Source organism: Nomascus leucogenys, chromosome 10, assembly GCF_006542625.1.
Source record: "Nomascus leucogenys isolate Asia chromosome 10, Asia_NLE_v1, whole genome shotgun sequence".
NCBI lineage: Eukaryota > Metazoa > Chordata > Mammalia > Primates > Hylobatidae > Nomascus > Nomascus leucogenys.
In genome coordinates this window covers 63,853,404-63,872,022 of record NC_044390.1, presented here as the reverse complement: position 1 = coordinate 63,872,022, position 18,619 = coordinate 63,853,404, and the positions used below count along the sequence as shown (strand labels likewise).

The 18,619-nt window shown below is 58.0% G+C and overlaps 1 protein-coding gene across 3 annotated transcripts; it reads right to left on the bottom strand.

Annotated features, from left to right (window-relative positions):
* Positions 1-466: 466 nt before the first annotated feature.
* On the bottom strand, positions 467-18,602 carry SCAF1 (SR-related CTD associated factor 1). Of its 3 annotated transcripts, none has more exons than XM_030821058.1 (11): positions 18,579-18,602; positions 13,972-14,085; positions 13,695-13,752; positions 12,920-13,014; positions 12,496-12,596; positions 12,292-12,407; positions 5,237-8,071; positions 4,499-4,581; positions 4,060-4,278; positions 1,215-1,343; positions 467-896 (listed from the first exon to the last, which is right to left on the bottom strand). In XM_030821058.1, the coding sequence occupies exons 1-11, from the start codon at positions 18,579-18,581 to the stop codon at positions 705-707; spliced, it is 3,945 nt and encodes a 1,314-aa protein (XP_030676918.1). In that variant the 5' UTR covers positions 18,582-18,602; the 3' UTR covers positions 467-704. The 3 variants fall into 3 exon arrangements, with proteins under 3 accessions (XP_030676918.1, XP_030676919.1, XP_030676920.1); XM_030821059.1 differs by lacking the exon at positions 18,579-18,602 and adding an exon at positions 16,862-16,979; XM_030821060.1 differs by lacking the exon at positions 18,579-18,602 and adding an exon at positions 16,397-16,825.
* Between the last annotated feature and the right edge of the window lie 17 nt (positions 18,603-18,619).

Sequence of the window (18,619 nt, the reverse complement as noted above, 5' to 3'; positions counted from 1 at the left end):
GGCAGAAGCCAGCACAGCCCTGACTCACCCTTCAGCCCTTGCTGCTCTGTGCCTCAGTTTCCCTCTCAGGAGAGTGGATGAGATCACCCCAGCTTCACGGGGCTGCTGAAAAGAGAAGCCAACTCAATAGGGAACACAGCTCCTGCTCTGGGAGCAATTCCAAGGCAGGCACATGGCACCCAGGAGCCCTGAGCTGGGAAGATGCTGATCAGGTGGGGCCCAGCCCCCGCCTCCCTGAGAGCAGCTCGCCCCCAGCCAGAGACTGCGCTAAGTGCTCCACCTGTGTCTTGTTCAATCGTCACAACACCCACTATACAGATAAGAAACTGAGGCCCAGGGGAGGCAGCTGCTCCAAGTCATAGTCTGGTCTCCCTGTCTCCCACCCTCAGCCTCCTGGGGGTCCCTCCCCAACCCTCTGGCAAATTTCTCTCTGAAAACAAAGGGTTAGAACCATGGGGCTCAGGGGTAATGTTTCATGAAATCTTTAATGAAATTGGGGAGAGGGGCACGAACAGAAGGGAGGGGCACTAGGGACAGGCTTGGGGGCAAGGGAGGTGGGCACGGGGCAGGGCAGGGGGCTCTCCTCTTCCCTGCAGCAACCCTCCCCCAATCATCCCACTGATGGGGGAGGGAGGTGGGGAGGTGGAGCCATAAATATGTCCAGAATTTCAAAGAGGTGAGGGGCGAAGAGCTGGCCAGGGCTCTCAGAGAGGGGGCAGGGGCAGGCCCGGGCCACCCTTGTCCGGGGGCCCTGGCTCCTTGGGCGGCCGTGGGGGCCCTGGGGGGTCCCCTGGCTTGCGACCGTGCTTGCGGAAGTAGCGGTAGCGCTGGACGTAGGCCCGCACCAGGTTGCTCACCTTCACCGGGTTGATCTCCCCACTTTTGCTGTGGCAGATCTGGGGGGCCGGGGACAGTTGGAGTCACCACCAGGCTCCCGGGGCCCCATCCACCCGGGACTGTTGGGCGCAGCTTGGGACTGCGGTAGGAGGAGCTTCCCCAATAACCAGGCCAAAGTCCCTCTGTCCCCCTAGATGATGGGTGCCCCAGGGCCAGTGGAACAGGCCCAGATGGCCTTGAGAAAATCCCGTCACCCTCCTCACCTCCCAGACTGACCTCCTCCCCGTCTCCCATCCGTGTCCATCTGTCTGCACACATCTGTCCCTCCAGCTCGTTCTCTCCCCGGCCTGTGTCTGCCCCTCTCTCCGGGTGCCCACCTTGTGGACGGCCTTCCTCAGGATGTCCTTGTACTCCTCCTTGGTGATGTCCTTCTTCTGATAGTACGGCTTGATGGCCAGCTTCACCTCCTCCACCGCCCGCTCCTGCGTGTGCAGCTTCTTCAGATACTGGTGGGGCGGCGACAGCAGGGGAAGACACAGCAAGGGCCAGTGAGTACCTGCGGAACCTCCACCTCCACTCGCCTCTGCTGCCAGCCTAGCCTCTCTGGCCATCCAGCTGCTCTCGGGCTGGAAGTCCTGCTGAGCGTCTGTCCCATGCGCCCTCTGCTGCAGGTGCCCAGGACCAAAGGCCAGGCCTGAGCCTCTGCATGTCACTGAACATCTCCTCTAGGCCAAACCCTGGGTTGCTCCAGGCCTGGCCAGGACTAGAACACGTGTGTCGCCTGCCCTCATAAAGTTCAGTCTGATGAGAAGACAGGCATTGGCCAAGCAATTGCAGCTGGTTTTGAATCAGACTCTACAGGTGGGGCTGTAGAAAACTGCACAGGGCTTTACACCACGGGAGCAGGGAGGACTCAGTTTAGGTTTTTACAATACTGCTCTGGTCACCCAGGGGATGGAGGGGGTGGCTAGGGCTGAGGGGCACTGGGGAGTGGGGGTGGGGACTGACCTCGAGACCATTTGCATCTGCCACTCCCTGTCTCTGACCCCTGGGATGCTCAGCCAAACCTTTTTGTGGCTCATTTTTTGTTTCTTTGTTTTTGAGACAGGGTCTCTCACTGTCATGCAGGCTGTAGTGCAGTGGCACAATCACTGCTCACTGTACCCCTGGACTCCTGGGCTAAAGTGGTCTTCCCACCTCAGCCTCCTGAGTAGCTGGGACTAGATGTGCCACCACCACGCCTGGCTAATTCTTGTACTTTTTGTGGCAACTGGGTCTCACTACGTTGCCCAAGCTGATCTTGAACTCCTGGGCTCAAGCGATTCACCCACCTCGGCCTTGCAAAGTGTTGGAATTACAGGCATGAGCCACCGCGCCCAGCCACCTTTGTGGCTCATTTGTAAAACGGGGACAGCACCTATGGGCAGGACTACAGCGACACACATGGAGGACATGGCACAGGCTGGGTACAGAGCAAAGACTCAATCCAGGGGAGCTGTGCCTGTTCCAAGGGGGATGGCCATGGGATGAAAAGGGGACGGGACAGGGACAGGGCAGACAGCCTCCGAGGCAAGGCTCTTCCCACCTGTGGCCAGCAAGCTAGGGAACCTCCACCTCCACTCGCCTCTGCTGCCAGCCTAGCCTCTCTGGCCGTCCAGCTGCTCTCGGGCTGGAAGTCCTGCTGAGCGTCTGTCCCATGCGCCCTCTAGACTAGAACACGTGTGTTCTAGTGTGTTCTAGCTAGGGGATCCCGCTGCTGGGGACAGCAGCTGCAGCCCTGGCCTCAGGCAGAATCTTTGCAAAAGCAGACAGGAAACCTCTAGCCAGAGAGCCAACACTCATCTCGGATGTGGCAAAGCGGGGCAAAGGGCAGAGCACAGACCAGGGCAGAGAAAGGGCCACTGTAGACCAGGGGGTCCTCACCGTCCAAGTCCAGCAGTGCAAGGCACAAGCTACGGACAAGTGACCGGCTAAGCTGCAGCCCCGCCTCCGCGGCTCACACGGGATGTTTAATGGGGTTTATACAGCTTTATCTGGCATGGTACACAGCTGTGTAAGGGTGGCCAACACCACCATCTGGCTATGGGCTACTGGACTGTAAGAAAACACATCTAGGCTGGGTGCAGTGGCTCATGCCTATAATCCCAGCACTTTGGGAGGCCGAGGTGGGAGAATCGCTTGAGCTCAGGAGTTTGAGACCAGCCTGGGCAACACAGTGAGACCCCAACTCTACAAAAAATTAAGAAATTAGCTGGGCATGGTGGCGCGCGCCTGTAGTCCTAGCTACACAGGATGCTGAGGTAGGAGGATCCCTTGAGCCCAAGAGATCAAGGCTGAGGTTACAATGAGCTATGATTGTGCCGCTGCATGCCAGCCTGGGTGACAGTACGAGACCCTGTCTCAAAAACAAACCAACCAAGGCCGGGCACGGTGGCTCACACCTGTAATCCCAGCACTTTGGGAGGCCGAGGCTGGCAGATCACCTGAGGTCAGGAGTCAAGACCAGCCTGGCCAACGTGGTAAAACTCCATCTCTACTAAAAATAGAAAAATTAGCCGGGTGTGGTGGCGGGTGCCTGTCATCCCAGCTACTCGGGAGGCTGAGGTAGGAGAATCACTTGAACCCTGGAGGCGGAGGCTGCAGTAAGCCAAGATGGCACCATTGCACTCCAGACTGGGTGACAGGGCAAGACTCCATCTCAAAGAAAAACAAAAACAAAAACAAAAACCCACATCTAGACCTGACCAAGAGAGAAACAGCCCCAGAACCCAGGAGTAGAAGCCGGCCAGAGCAGCTGAATAAGAACCTACATTACTGTCTGCCTGGCACCCATTCTCCCTCCCTTCATCTAGAAACAGGTTCTTGAGTTTTCATTCAGAAACCACCCTTCTCCACTCACACAGAGAGGGAGACAGCACGAGCAACAGATAATCAAGGAGTGGGCTGCAGCACGGGGCGTCTCTTCCAGGGTGTGTATATGTGGGGTGTACGCACACAGCCCCACACACGCACAGATGCGATTTTCCTTTGGACATGCCCAACGCATTTCCTGCTCACCCATTCCAGCAAAGTGGAGTTCCTTATGGTTCCATGATTTTGGTCTCTATGGCCCTGTCTGCCTGCCTCGGTCTCCCTTTCTCCTTGGGCCCCTGCGTCTCAGTTCCTGTCCATATTCTCTACAGAACTGCCACCACCGCCCCACCTCTCCCCAGGCCAGCTCACCTTATCTGTGTCCCCACGGCCCTCAGAGCTGCTGCTGCCCTCTCTCTTGTCAGATGTGGCAGCCAGCCCAGTGGGGGTGGGGGGGGTCGAACCGCAGCCCCCCAGAGGGAGGCTGCCAGGAAGCAGGTAGCTGGAGGGTCCAGGGGGCAGACCCAAAGTGGTGGGCACAGGAGCTGGGGTCACCCCCAGACTTGAGGGTGGCTTTCTGTGGCTGAGGATCTGTGGGAAGAGGACGGAGGGGTGATGAGTAAAGGGAGGTGGAGGGGAAGAGGGCACGTGCACCCCACTGTTCCCACGCTGACTTCCCCACAGCTGAGGCAACAGGCTCCTCTTCAGGCCGATACCTTGCCCCAGAGCTGCCGGGCCTGCGGTTCCTCTCCTAACCCGAGGCAATGGACAAAAGAAGGGGCGGCAGGGACTCTCCCCCAGGGGAGCCCACCTGGTTGGTGGCCTGGATCAGCTCCTGGGCCTTCGCTCGGCTCGCCAGGTTGGCTTCTTCCATCTTGAAGAGAAGTGCAGTCACTGCAGGAGGCGGAGAGGTGACAACATGAAGATTGGGGAGGTGACAGGACAGGAGCTGGTGAACCTCACCTGGACACCTGCTGTCATCTCCCGCCCTTGGCCCCAGAACAGCCACAAGGCCTCACACTCAGAACTGGGAAAGGGGGCCTTGGCCAATGAGAGAACAGCCCATACCACGAATGTTCTTGGGACTCCAGGTGTGTGGGTGCGGGGGTGGCCAGGGTCATGCAGTGATGAGACAGTGGCAGGAGTGAGATTCTGCCTCCTGACCCGCTGTGGCCAGTCCCAGCCTCTCTCCCCACCTCTGCAGTCTGGTAGAGGTAACCGCCATCCGTAAGGAATACGGTGCCCTGCTCAAGCCATTCTTTCTGGTCCCTTTCTCCTACTCCCCGTCTAGGGGAATCCCAGAACCCAGCCCACCACTCAAGTCTGTGCTGGCCACCACCTGCTCCAGCCGGCCCCTCTCTCCCAGTACACCGAGGCACCTAGAGCCTCTGGACAGACCCTGGCTGGCCTTCATCCACCCCCACCCTCCCAGTCCATGTCCCTATAAACCTCCCCCTGCCAGGGCACCCCACTGCCTCTAAGTCTGTACCCTCCAGTCCCCATCCTGTATCACCTGCCCCAGCACCCCCCTCCCCCAGGGAACACTCACAGGCCAGGACGCCGCTGGTGGTGCAGTCCACACCAGCCGGCAGATTCCAGGGCATGGGCGGGGGCAGCGTGGGCAGCTGGGAGACACGGGAAGCTGGCCCATCCTCCGCCCCCGAGTCACCGGCTGTGGACCCCGCGCTGGGGGCAGTGCTTGGGGCAGCTGCAGCAGTGCTGGTGGCCGTGGTGGTAGCAGGCTGCTGCTCCTCCTCCTCTTCCTCTTCCTCCTCCTCTTCTTCCTCCTCCTCCTCCTCCTCTGCCCCACCCCGGACCCCAGCCTCCTCAGTGGCCTCCTCAGGCAGGAAGGAGACCTCAGGTGTCTTGCAGCTGCTGTCCACGGTCTGCGAGTCCGGAGTGAGGGCAGGGGGTGGTGGGGCTACCTTGGGGGGCGGGGTGCTAGGAACCTTGGCTGCCCGCTCCTCCCCGGACCACGAAGTCTCCTCCGCCCCCTTGGTGCCTGCCGCCTGGCTGCAGCTATCCGCCTTGGACTTCTTCAGCGACACCTGGCCGCCACTGCCCCCGCTGCCACCTCCGCTGCGGACCTTTTTCCTGGTCTTGGATGGCTTGGTCTTTCCCTTGGTCCCCTTGGCTTTCTTGGCCCCTGCCTTGGCCTTGACCTTGGTCTTTTTGGGCTTGGTGCTGCCCGGAGCTGCTTTGGCCATCTCAGTGGGGGCCCGCTCGTCGGGTTTGAGGAAGGGGGAGCGACTCTCGCGGTCACGGCTGAATTTGACGCCAATGGAGCCCAGGCCGGCTGACGCGGCATCCTTGGCCGGGGTGGTGCTGCTGACACCCTCGCGGATCAGCACCGCCACCTTGGACTGCAGCTTCACTTTCCGGGAAGAACAGGACGACGAGGAGGATGAAGAGCCTGAGCCGCTGCTGACTGGTGGCTTTGGCGGGGGCCCTGAGGAAGGCGCCGACTCCTTGAGGGGCCGGGCCTTCTTGGATGACCTGTCCCTGTCCCTCTCTCTGTCCCTGTCCCGGTCCCGGTCACCCCCGTCCAGCGCCTTCCGACGAGACCCCTTCTCCCGGGAGGAGGAGGAGGACGAGGCGGCCCCCGAGCGGCGCCGATCCTTCTGGCTGCTCTTGCCGCCCCGCTCCTCGCCGCTCAGTCCCTCGGAGTCGTACAGGACCTCCCGCTTAGGTGACGAGGCCGGCGCAGGAGAGGGTCCTCGGGGGTCGGACTTGTCAAGCCGGCCCACCGTGATGGTCCGCTTGATGGCAAAGAGGTCGTGGTCCGTGAGGTCCTGGATGGAGGGTGGCACGGCCCCCCGGCGGCGGCTGTCGCGGTCACCACCCGAGGTGGAGCCGGAGGGCGGCGGGGCGGGCGCCGGGACCTTCTCGCTGCCATCCCCAGACCGCTTCTCACCCCGGGACCGCGACCGCTTCTTCTTCTTCTTGCTGCCGCCACCGTCCCGGTGTTTCCCGCGGTGCCGCTCACGCCTCGAGGACGATGATGAGGAGGTGGCCGGGGGCGGGGAGGCGGAGCGCCGCCGCCGTCGCCGCTTCTCCCGGGACCGCGACCTGCGGCTGCCCCCGCGGCGGCGGTCGGTGCTGCGCGAGCGGCGGCGGGCGGAGCGGGAGCGGGAGCGGGAGCGGCGGCGGGCAGACGACGAAGCGTGGGAGCCGGGCTTGCGGTCTCGCGAGCGGTGCTTCTTGGAGTCCCAGGGGGAGGCCGGGGCGGGCGGCGCGGGCTGGGTACCCGACGAGGACGAGGCGGCCTCCTTGGCCTCGCCGCTGCGCTTGCGTTCCCGCCTGGACTTCTTGCGCGTGGGCGGACCAGCAGCTGCGGCCGGGGCAGGAGTGGGCGCCGGGGAGGGCGAGCGCTGGCGGTAGCGCTCCCGCCGCTGGGTCAGGATCTTGCGGCGCAGGTCCAGGCCGCCCCAGCGCGAGTCGGCGGTGGGCGGCGCGGGAGCCGGCTCCCCCAGGTCCACCTGCAAGGCGCCCTCTCCGTCCGACTCCGCATGCAGGGACAAGAAGTCGTCCCCCTCGGGGGCCCGGGGAGCGGGAGGCTGGGGAAGGGGCTGGGCCGTGGGGGTGGCCGAGGCGGCCGGAGGAGGCCGGGCAGCCCGGCCGCCGGGACGGAAGAGGGACAGCGCCACCCTGGGCTCCTCCTCCGGCTGGACGATCTCGCCTTCCTCGATCTCCGAGTCGCCGGGTGGCAGCAGGGGCGGCGGGAGGGCGGCTCCACCAGCGGTCACCACCTCCACCGAGACCTTGCCTTCCCGACAGGCCTCCGCCTCTGTCCCCACCACGAAGACCCGCCGGCGCGTGGCTCCATCAGCCCGGGTGGAGTCCACCTGGGGCGGCGTTCCAGGGGCCGGAGTCGGCTGTGCGGGCTGCGGGTCCGGGCGGGGGCTCTCGTCACCTGGGAAGTCCTGGCTCAGGCTGTTGTCATCGTAGATGCCCGCCAGGGTCTCCGAGATGCGGCTGATGCTCTGGGACAGGCCTTCCTCCTCCTCCTCGTCTTCCTCTTCCTCTTCTTCTTCCTCTTCCTCCTCCTCCTCTTCCTCCTCAGGTGAGGGGGTCCCGGCTGATGAGCTGGGGTTGGAGCCAGTGGGCTCGAAAGGGTCGTACTTTTGCTCCGGAGCAGGCGGTGGAGAGTAGGCCTCGTCGGTGGGGTGGAAGGGGTCATAGATATCGAACCGGGGGGCAGGCGGGGCTGGGGGTGCAGGGGGCGGTGGGGGTGGGGGAGGGGAAGGGGAGGAAGATGAGGGAGAAGGGGAAGGGGAGGAGGATGCAGAGGAGGGGGCAGGGGGTGGGGCAGGGCCCCCGTCTCCAGTGCCCAAGGTGAGGTGATGGGCACAGGTGGGCCGAGAGGAGTTCGACTGTGGAGAAACTGCAAAGGAACAGGGAGAGAGAGGCAGTCAGGGCCTTTGCCTCCCTCCTGGCGCCTGCTTGCTGGCCCAGCCGTGGAAACTCGCTGGGCCACCAGGTCCTGCCCAGGAAGGCCCAAGTGCTTCACAGGAGCCAGCCGTAGGAAGCTCCCAACAACTGCACACCATGGTTCTTACCAAAGGTCACTAGAGGAAACTGAGGCAGAGGGCTGCAGTATCCTCCCCAAGGGCATACAGAGAGGAGGCAGCAGTCAGGGTGTAAACTCAGTCAATGAGGCCGTGAACCTGCACTCCCATATCCTGAGACAGCACTGGCCTGACCCTGGGCAATGTACCCTGGCCTTGAAACTAGGAACTATCTTGACCAGTGCTGGCCACCCATCCTAGGAGGCGGAGGCTGCAGTGAGCTATGACCACTACACTGCACTCCATCCTGGGCGAAGAAGAAACAGGAAAACAGGCTGCAGGGGGAGAGCTGGGATTCAAACCTAAGTCCCCCTCCAAGACAAAAACAAGCTCCGGCCTGCTGCGCCAGCTGCCTCTCGTGGGAGTTTCTCCCGTTTGGTAGAGGGTGAGATTCCAGTGCAGAGCCAGGAAATGGCAGAGCTGGGGAGCCCAGGAAGGCTGGTCTTCAGCCCAAGATCTCCACTCTGTGCTGAATCCCCACCCAAGGAATTCTATCTGCTCAGGACTCAGAGACACCACTGACCAGTGACGGTGGCAATGACAAAGGTTTGCCTCTTCTCCAAACCAGGCATGGTGCTTCGTATGTCACCTCGTTCACCCCCAAAGAGCGCGCTGCACTGTGCTAAGGACTACAGTCGCGATGCCACAGTCACACGATGGAGACGGCTGACAGAGGGCTTGATCCAGGGGCTGGCCCTCATCAGCCACATGACCACAGGCAAGTGGATCAATGTGTCTCCCTCAGTTTCCTCATCTATAAAATGGGGGTTTGTTCATTCATCCAACACCCTTTATGGCCAGGTGGGGTGGCTCATGCCTGTAATCCCAGCACTTTGGGAGGCCGAGGTGGATGGATCACCTGAGGTTGGGGGTTCAAGACCAGCCTGACCAACATGGAGAAATCCCATCTCTACTAAAAATACCAAATTAGCCGGGTTTGGTGGCACATGCCTGTAATCCCAACTACTCGGGAGGTTGAGGCAGGAGAATCACTTGAACCCGGGAGGCAGGGGTTGCAGTGAGCCGAGATCTGCACTCCAGCCTGGGCAACAAGAGCAAACTTCATCTCAAAAACAACAAAAAAAACATATCAATGAGTGGAGTGTACAGTCCCTCAGCTGCCGAGGGCTTAGGGGAAGATGAAGCAGGGGTGACGATGACAGCATTTACTTCCCAGGATAAGTGGAGGAATAGATGAGCGCGCAGAAAGAGCCAGGCTGCACCTGCTGCCGGGTGAGGACAGTCTGAGCCTCAGCTTTTCCTAGCCTCATTGCTATTCCCAGCACCTTAAGCACAAGATACTCCATAGACTACAGCGCTCTGCAAACACGCGAGATCCACAGCTTTATATAAATTTCTGTATGGGACAGGATTATGGGTGAACTTTCTTTTCTTTTTAAAACTACCTGGAATAAGCAAATAAAACATAACCTCAGAGTCCCCCTGAAAACAACTACTATTAGCTTCCGGATATACCTTTATCACTCTTAAGGCCCAGGGGCCAAATCCAGCATACCACCTGTTTTCCTAAATCAAGTTTTAGGGGAACACTGCCCCACCCATTTGTTTACTTATCCTCTGCAGCTTCTGATTTTTTTTTTTTGAGAGGGAGTCTCGCTCTGTCACCCAGTGCAGTGGCACGATCTCAGCTCACTGCAACCTCCATCTCCTGAGTTCAAGCGATTCTCCTGTCTCAGCCTCCCGAGTAGCTGGGATTAGAGGCATGTGCCACCATGCCCAGCTAATTTTTGTATTTTTAATGGAGACGGGGTTTCACCATGTTCGCCAGGATGGTCTCAATCTCTTGACCTCATGATCTGCCCACACTGGCCTCCCAAAGTGCTGGGATTACAGGCGTGAGCACCGCACCCAGCCCTACAGCTTCTGATTTTAAAGAAGTTGAAACACTTTTGTGGACCCCTAAGAATGTCATGAGTCCTAGGCACCATGTCTCTGTACTTAATGGATAAATCATTTCCAGCTGTTAAAAAAAAAAGGGGGGGGGTGGCAGGCATGGTGGCTCACGCCTGTGATCTCAGCAGTTTGAGAGGCCAAGGCAGGAGGACTGCTTGAGCTCTGGAGTTCAAGATCAGCCTGGGCAACATATCAAGACCTCATCTCTATTAAAAATTAAAAAACATAAATAAATAAAGGCTGGGAGTGGTGGCTCATGCCCGTAATCCCAGAAGTTTGGGAGGTTGAGGCAGGCAGATCACTTCAGGTCAGGAGCTGGAGGCCAGTCTGGCCAACACAGTGAAACCCAATCTCTACTAAAAATACAAAAATTAGCTCAATGTGGTGGCACGCGCCTATAATCCCAGCTACTTGGGAGGCTGAGGCAGGAGAATCATTTGAACCCGGGAGGCAGATGTTGCAGTGAGACTAGATCACACTACTGCACTCTGGCCTAGGTGACAGAGCAAGACTCCATCTCAAAAAAAGAAAAAAGAAAAAAAAAAAAACTAGCCAGGCATGGTGGCATGCACTTGTAGTCCCAGCTACTCCAGAGACTGAGACAACAGGATAACTTGAGCCCGGGAATTTGAGGCTGCAGTGAGCCGTGACTGTGCCACTGCACTCTAGCCTGGGGCACGTAGTGAGACCCTGTCTCAAAAAAAACAAACAAGGTAGCCGGGCACGGTGGCTCATGCCTATAATCCCAGCACTTTGGGAGGCTGAGGCAGGCGGATCACTTGAGGTCAAGAGATCAAGACCATCCTGGCCAGCATGGTGAAACCCCATCTCTACTAAAAATAAGAAAATTAGCTGGGTGTGGTGGCACGCACCTGTAGTCCCAGCTACTCAGGAGGCTGAGGCAGGAGAATCGCTTGTACTCGGGAAGTGGAGGTTGCAGTGAGCCGAGATTATGTCACTGCACTCCAGCCTGGGCGACACAGTGAAACAAGGTAAACATGACCTGGCACAGAGTGGTGTGCCTGTTCTACCACAGAACTGGTGCTCATGGCTCACAGCTGGTGCCCATAGCTGACTGCACCTTCCTCTCCTCTCCCTCCAACCCCTCCTCCAAATACATATGTTCACGTAGAAGGAAGGCCTAAACCCAGGGTTCTCAACAGAGTCCAAGGCTCAGCAGCATGTATTGTTTAAAATGAAAATTCCCAGGTCCCAGCCGGGCGCGGTGGCTCAAGCCTGTAATCCCAGCACTTTGGGAGGCCGAGGCAGGCGGATCACGAGGTCAGGAGATCGAGGCCATCCTGGCTAACACAGTGAAACCCCGTCTCTACTAAAAATACAAAAAATTAGCCGGGCGTGTTGGCAGGCGCCTGTAGTCCCAGCTACTCGGGAGGCTGAGCCAGGAGAACGGCGTGAACCCAGGAGGCGGAGCTTGCAGTGAGCCGAGATCGTGCCACTGCACTCCAGCCTGGGTGACAGAGCAAGACTCCGTCTCAAAAAAAAAAAAAAAAAGAAAATTCCCAGGTTCCACCCCAGACCTGCAGAATCAGAACTCCTGGGAGTGGGCCCAGCAATGTGCATAGTAACAAGTCCTCCTTGCAACTGAGATGTGCGGTCAAGTTTGGTCTAAACTGCTCACAGGGTTACCATTGTGTGTAGGGTTGGAGGAAGAGATTCCTCCTTGGGCAGCGCACATCTCAGAAATCAAAAATTTGGGCTTCAGACTCAGATACACCAGGGCTCAAGGCCCAGGCACCCCATGGAGAATCTGGCTGTGCGCCCCTGGGCAAGTGCCTGCCCTTTTTCAGGCTGTCTGCTTCTCTGAAGATAGAGACTCAAAGAGACCCCCTCCTGGGGAGATGAATGCCCAGTGCAGTGACACTAATACTTAGCATGCCGAAACCAAGTGTCACACACGCTGACTGCTCCCACATAGCCCCAGCACGTCGGTTTTTACTTTATGTACATCTGTATGCACCTACAGCCTTAATCACGTCTAATACGAAGAGAAGGGAAAGATTTTGTCTAAATGACATGATCACCACTACCATCACTACCAAAAACAGCCGATCCCCACACAACTCCAAGGCCACCTGCCCAGCTCCGCCCTGGCCCCACATACCCGTTTTGCCCGTCCTCCAGGCCCTGAGACGGGGCAGCAGGCTGGGCACAGGCAGAGGGATGGGATCTCTGTCCCCGATTCGGACCTCAGCCACCAGCTCCAGCATGTCCTCACTTCTGCAAGGTGGAAGGGGTAGGTGAGCCTCAGGGGTGCTTCTGGCTCTCATGCCAAGGCCTCTCCCACTCCAGCTGCCCAGCTACTCACTCGCCAGGCCGCAGGTCCAGGCGGCTGGGAACCCAGGTATCTGGGGGATCCAGGACACTCACCAGCCCCGCAAGGAAGCTGTCCGCGGCCATGTCCAACACCTGGAAGAGGCCAGAGAGGCTCTACGCTGTCCCTGGTCACATGAAGACTGGCAAATCCTGCTTCCCCACTCCCTAACCTCTCAGGAACCCAGACATTTAAGATCCCCAAGAAAACTGAGGATCTAATTCCTGTAGCCTGACTGCCATCAACACTCAAAGCTCAGGCCCACAGATCAGGCCCCCAGACTCTCCAACATTGCCCCTGGTCAGCATCGCAGAGCCAGGAGTCCAGGTCCCCAAACCCCATTCCCCCAGACTCAGGCCCCTGTCCCTTCCTCCCTGATACCCGTGAGTCAGGCCCCCAGCCCCCTCTTCTTACTCACAGTAGCCGTGTCAGTGCCCCCTGATTCCTGGGAACGGGGCTCTGACCGTGGACTCCGGCAGCGCCGCCATCGAAGGCCATGACACCGAGAGCCATCTGGTGAGAGATTTGCATGGGGGATTGGACACAGAGGACTCGCTGCAGAGACTTGTGGGGTAGAGGAAAGAGGAGCTTGATCTAGTTCCTGACAGCGGAACCAGCCTACCGCCTCCTCTCCAGGCCTCCATGCGCTGCCTCCCAGGAGGACTTCCCAGTACCCACTTCTGAGGCTCCGACGCTAAGACATTCATCCTCCTGTCTGCCCTCAGACACCTCAACCTGGCATTCAGGCCTTGCTGGGATCCAGTCCCCACAGACCTCTCCTGCCTCCCCCCAGCCCACTCACACCCTCCTGCATGCCAGCCCCAAGGAAGCCCAGCCCAGCCCCTCGCCACCGCACCCGTGATGTGGGCCTGCTGTGGCCAATCAGGCTTCCCTCCAATCCTAGATCCTTAGACTCTTCTAGGTCCTTAGAGAGCCGTTCACCTGTGCCCTGACCTGTCTCCCACCATGCTAGCTCAGGTGGGCCTCCTGCCCTCTCCCAGCACTGTGCCTGTCTCCCATCCACTGCACACTAGGCCCTTCCAAGGTAGCCACAGGGTGTCTGCCCCTTTTTGGCTCCCTGTGCCAGCACAAGGGTGGCACCCAGGAGGCTTCAGAAAAGCTTGTATGAATGACATTAGGATAAAGAATGCAGAGAGGGGGCAGGGGCTAAAAGGAACCGGAAGCCGCCATACCTTTATCATTGGGCAGGTCCCCCTGCAGGGAGCTTCCCACAGCCTGCTGGATGGCTCGCTGGGGAAGGGGGGAAGAACCAAGCATCAGAGGACCCAGGCAGATGCTTTGCAACCTCTGCCCCTTGGGAGACAGACATCCCAGACACTGACAGCCAGACTCAAGTGCTTCCTGGGAGCCAAGACTCCAGCGCCCCTGCCTCAGGCGCCGGAGTCAGGCCCCTGGAGTGTGGACGCCCAGCTCCTCCATCCCTCAGTGCCAGGAGCCCAGCAGCCTCACCAGGATAAAGGCAGAAGGAGAAAGCGTGGGGTCTCTGTCTGGCGGACCGTCGCCCCGATCCTCGCCCGACTCCTCCGTCTTCCCTCGAGACTCATCTTCTTCCTCCATGGTCACCTGGGGGTCCAGGGGCGAGAGTTTGGAGTGGAGGTCCCGGGAGAAAGGACGGAAGTAGAGGATAGACATGAAGACCTCAAGGGCCCCACACTGCCTCCCTCAGCATCCCCTCTGGCACCCCTCCTCTCCTCCACCTCATCCCACTCTACCCTGTACTTGGGTGGGCGCTGGGCCCAGCATAGACACTCCAGGGACTAGGAGCAATTTTCTTCCTTTTTTTCTGGGTTTCAGGTGCCTCTTGTGTGAAAGGGAGGCCTCCCTGGCCTCCGCTTTTAATCTCTCACTCCTCAATTCCCGCAGCTTCTCCAACAACCTATCCAAACTTCAAGACCTCATTCCCCGGCCTCCTAGGAGGCCAAGCAAACACCGAGGTTTTCTGTGTGTGCTGCACTGTGATTTCAAAGAGGGTGTTCCACAGTCCTAGAAACCCACCTTTCCCAAGGCCAATGTGCTTGGCAATATTCAACGCCATGCCTCAAACACCACACAGCTTCCTAGAGCATCAACTGTCCTCGATGGTGAGGACCACCCCCAAATTTTATTTATACACCTAAGTTGGAAACTTCATTGATTGATCTGCAAAACCAGTATGCCATTTTTAAAATGAAAACGCTAAACTTCAGAAAGGCATGCTGAAGGAAAACTTCATAGGAAGCATTTAGCTATCGCTGTCTGCACAAAGCCTTTGTAATGTCATGGAAATTCTTTGATATGATTCCCCAGTCAGGGAGTTGAAAGATCATCCATCAAACAGGTGGATGTCTTGATTAGGGCTTCAGAAAAATATGAATATTTCAGCTGTAAGCTTCCCCATGACTATCAAATCTGCTACTCATAAGACAATATCCAATCTCAAAATTCCTAGAAAGCTTCAAATTCCCTAACCCACAACTCAGTATGCTTAATTGTAAATTCACGAAATAGGAGCATCTATCTCAGAGAATGGCTGTGAATATTGAAAGCCTGACTTCTGTCACACATTTAGAGCACCTCAAGTGCTCAATACGGATGAACAGGAATGACACTATTAGCCCTTAAGGCCCAGGTTTCCCCTACATCTGTCTCCTCGCTTCCCCCACAGCATGCCTGCAAAAACAAGACCCTGGTCCTGTTCTAGATCCCATATAGATTTTCAAAGCATGCCAAGCCTCCATATTCAGCCTCCCAGCTCCACCTAATTCCTAACTTCCTAAGACACACCCAACCCTGATAGTGTATTACATCCCAGCCTCTTTCACCAATACTCAATACGCTCAGCCCCAGTTCCTGGCCCTGGAACTGCTCTCCAGCACCTCCCGGGGAAGCACATGCTACCTAGAACAGTGACTGTCACATATCAGAAGCTTAATCAACATCTGCTGACTACAGGCTGAGGGATCCCCAAACCCTCTGCAGTATACAAAGATGCTTGCTTGCTCATTTAGAAAGCACCAGGCTTTGCAGACACACCCTCAGCTACTTAGATCTTCTGAACAGAAGAATGCTCTGCAGATACTGCTAGGTCCTGTCTGGATCAGTGGTTTCCCCAACAAGAGGGTCATATACCAGTTTAGTGCTTCACAAATAGCTTGTTTTAAAAAGTAAATAGAACAAAATAGTTCTTCGCAGCACATCACAAGTAGTAAGTGGAAATGCCAATTCGTGGAAGGTGAGTTAATGTTAATACATTATGTTATATAATGTTAAATACATTATGACTGTCTGTACTAGGTCGCAATGAAAAAATGTATCTTAATGCATATCACGGTCAACATGGCCCAGGTTTCCCCTTGAAAAGCACTGTAATAGTGGGTCTAGATGGCCCTCCAGACTCTTCCAGACTAATGTAGATTAATTCTAACTCTCTCAATAACCCCCAGGGTAATGCAGAATCTTAAAACATTTTTTATTTGAATTACTTTCTGAAGGGCAAGTATATCTAAGCTGGGCAAAATTTCCTCATTCTCTTTCCGTATTATTCGCCACAAGCTGATCTGACCCCAAAGGTATTCGAATTTGCTCCAGGCATAAAAGCTGCATTCCTTCGGTCACATTAAAGCCATCTAGATGGTTCCAGGTCCTTCTAACTGCCCCCAGCCTCCTGTCACCCATTATTAGACACTACCCATACCTTGGAGACCCCAGACCCTCAGTACATCTCAATATTTGGCGCCCTCCCCCGGTGGGCATAACCCAACCCCCTAGGGGGCCCTAAAATACTCCTAGCCCTTGAACACTTCTTCTAGGCCTGATAAATGGCCCCAGACCTATGCAAACCAGTTGCATCCTCAGGCCAGCCCATGTAGACACTTTCCAGCCCTAACAGACATACCCCAGGCGCTCTAGATGGCTCTGAAGATACTCCTCAGGTCTTGCAGACCCTCCTTCACCCCTGGGACATATCTCAAGATCTCAAGATGGCCCCAGAACCCTCTAACCAGACCCTAGCCTCCGGTCAGCCCATAAACACAATCTACAGTGTCTACAGACACGATCCAGGCCAGCTATGTGATGGAGGGCAGGCCTTAGGCTCGGTCTAGGCCCAGGGACGCCCCAAGTCTTCTCGGAGACGCCCCACAGACGCCCCCAGGAACCCACGGATGCGTCCCGGGGCCCTGAGAAGGCCCCCCTCTCGGCGCCAGGTTTCGCCGCAGCTGCCGGGCCCGAGACCGCCCCGAGACGCCCTCCAGGACCGGTGGCTTGTGGGGAGGACCCCGCGACAACTAGAGACCCAACTCCGCCCCGCCCACCCCAATAGGCCCGAGCCCCGCGGCCCGGACCGTCGCCGCCATCTTACCCCGCCGCTCGGGCTGCGGCTCCGGCCCCGGCGCGGGGCGGGGCGGGCTGGGGCGGGGTTCGTGAGCAAAGGAGGAGAGAGGCGGAGCTAAAGCACCGCCGAGCTTGCCGGGATTTCAAGTACCGAGCACGGCGCCGTGAAGGCCGGCGGGAAGGCAACCGGACTCGGTTTCCCAGAAGCCAATTGGACACATGGGGCGGGGTCCGCGCGATGCACGCCGGGAGGCGTAGTCCGCGCACCGTCTCTGTAGCGCGGGGACAGCTAGTGGGGTGAGAGGTGAAGTGGGCGGGGCCGCGGTAGCCTGCGATGACGCCCCACAGTGCCCTGCGCGCGCGCGGAAAGAGTGGCGGAACAGGAGGTGACGTAAGAGGCGCTAGGCAGAACAGATACAAGGGAATTGTAGTCCGGCGGAGTGAGCACGACTTGCTGGATGTTGTCCTGCCCACATTCTGGGGCTCTCAGAATCCAGATCCTCTAGGCCCCCCTAAATTTAGAACCAGACGGAATGCAGTGGCGCACACCGTAGTCCCATTCGGGAGACTGAGGCGGAAGGATCGCTTGAGCCTAGAAGTTGGAAGCCAGCCTAGGCAACATAGGGAGGCCCCGTCTCTAAAAAAATAAAAATAGGCCAGGCGCGGTGGCTCACGTCTGTAATCCCAGCACTTTGGTAGGCCGAGGCAGGCAGATCACCTGATATCAGGAGTTCAAGACCAGCCTGACCAACATGGTGAAACCCAGTCTCTACTAAAAATACAAAAATTAGCCGGGCGTGGTGGCTAACGCCTGCAATCCCAGCTACTCGGGAGGCTGAGGTAGGAGAATCGCTTGAACCCGGGAGGCAGAGGTTGCAGTGGGCCGAGATCGCGCCATTGCACTCCAGCATGGGCTACAAGACGGAAACTCTGTCTCAAAAATAAACAAATAAAAATAAACTTAGAACCTAGAAGCCCGACCCCATAGCCGCCTCATTCACTACAGACAAGTCTGAATTCCGAATCCTCTCACTCAGAGCAGAGTCCAGACTCCTATTTCCCTCCTCCCTCGGACTCAGGAGTCTGATTCTTCCTTCCTCGGATCCAAGAGTCGGTCTCCCAGACTAGTACTGGTCTCAAGCTCTCACATACGAATTCGGGTCCCACCAAGCCAGTGCCCTCGCTCGGACCCAGAATCCTGGGTCCCCAGCCTCTCCAATCCCTGGACTTAAGAGTCCAGGCCCCCGGCTCCCTCCTTTACCGAACCTAGTACTAAGGAACCTGTCTACCTTCCTCCCTGACACCCTCCTCCCCAGGACCCAGGAGTCCACATCTCCAGCCCCATTTTCTCCTAGGGACCCAGGAGTCTGGGCCCTCTGCTTCCTTCTCCTTCCAGACCCAGAAATCCTGGCCCCAGGCTCTTCATGACCCAGGCATCCCGACTTGGGCGAGCTGGCTCATGGATTAGGAATGCAGTGATCTCACGGCCCCTCCCTGCCCCGTTACCCTGCTGTCCCCCTCTAGGGCCCCACTCTCCTCCCAGTCTGTCTTCCGCTTGGCTGGGACAGCGGGAACCGGAAGCCTGGGTCCCTTAGCGGGCGGAGACTCTAGCTTCTAACCCAGACGCCCGTGTCGAAAGCTTGGCTAGGATCCCAGGAGGGAGGTGGAGCTTCTCCTCAAAACCTGCTGCTTCCTCGGAGCGCCCTATATACGGCCGCGCGCGCGAGTCGACGAGCCCCGCCTACCATACTAAGGCCTCGGAGACGATGCCCCAAGCAGCAGTGTC

Excerpts from the sequence above, each read along its gene's own strand:
- SCAF1 (XM_030821058.1), bottom strand. Across the intron at positions 12,597-12,919 it reads GGGGCACTGACACGGCTACT|GTGTTGGACATGGCCGCGGA; the intron begins GTGAGTAAGAAG and ends GGCCTCTTCCAG. Across the intron at positions 8,072-12,291 it reads CTGGAGGACGGGCAAAACGG|TTTCTCCACAGTCGAACTCC; the intron begins GTATGTGGGGCC and ends GTTCCTTTGCAG.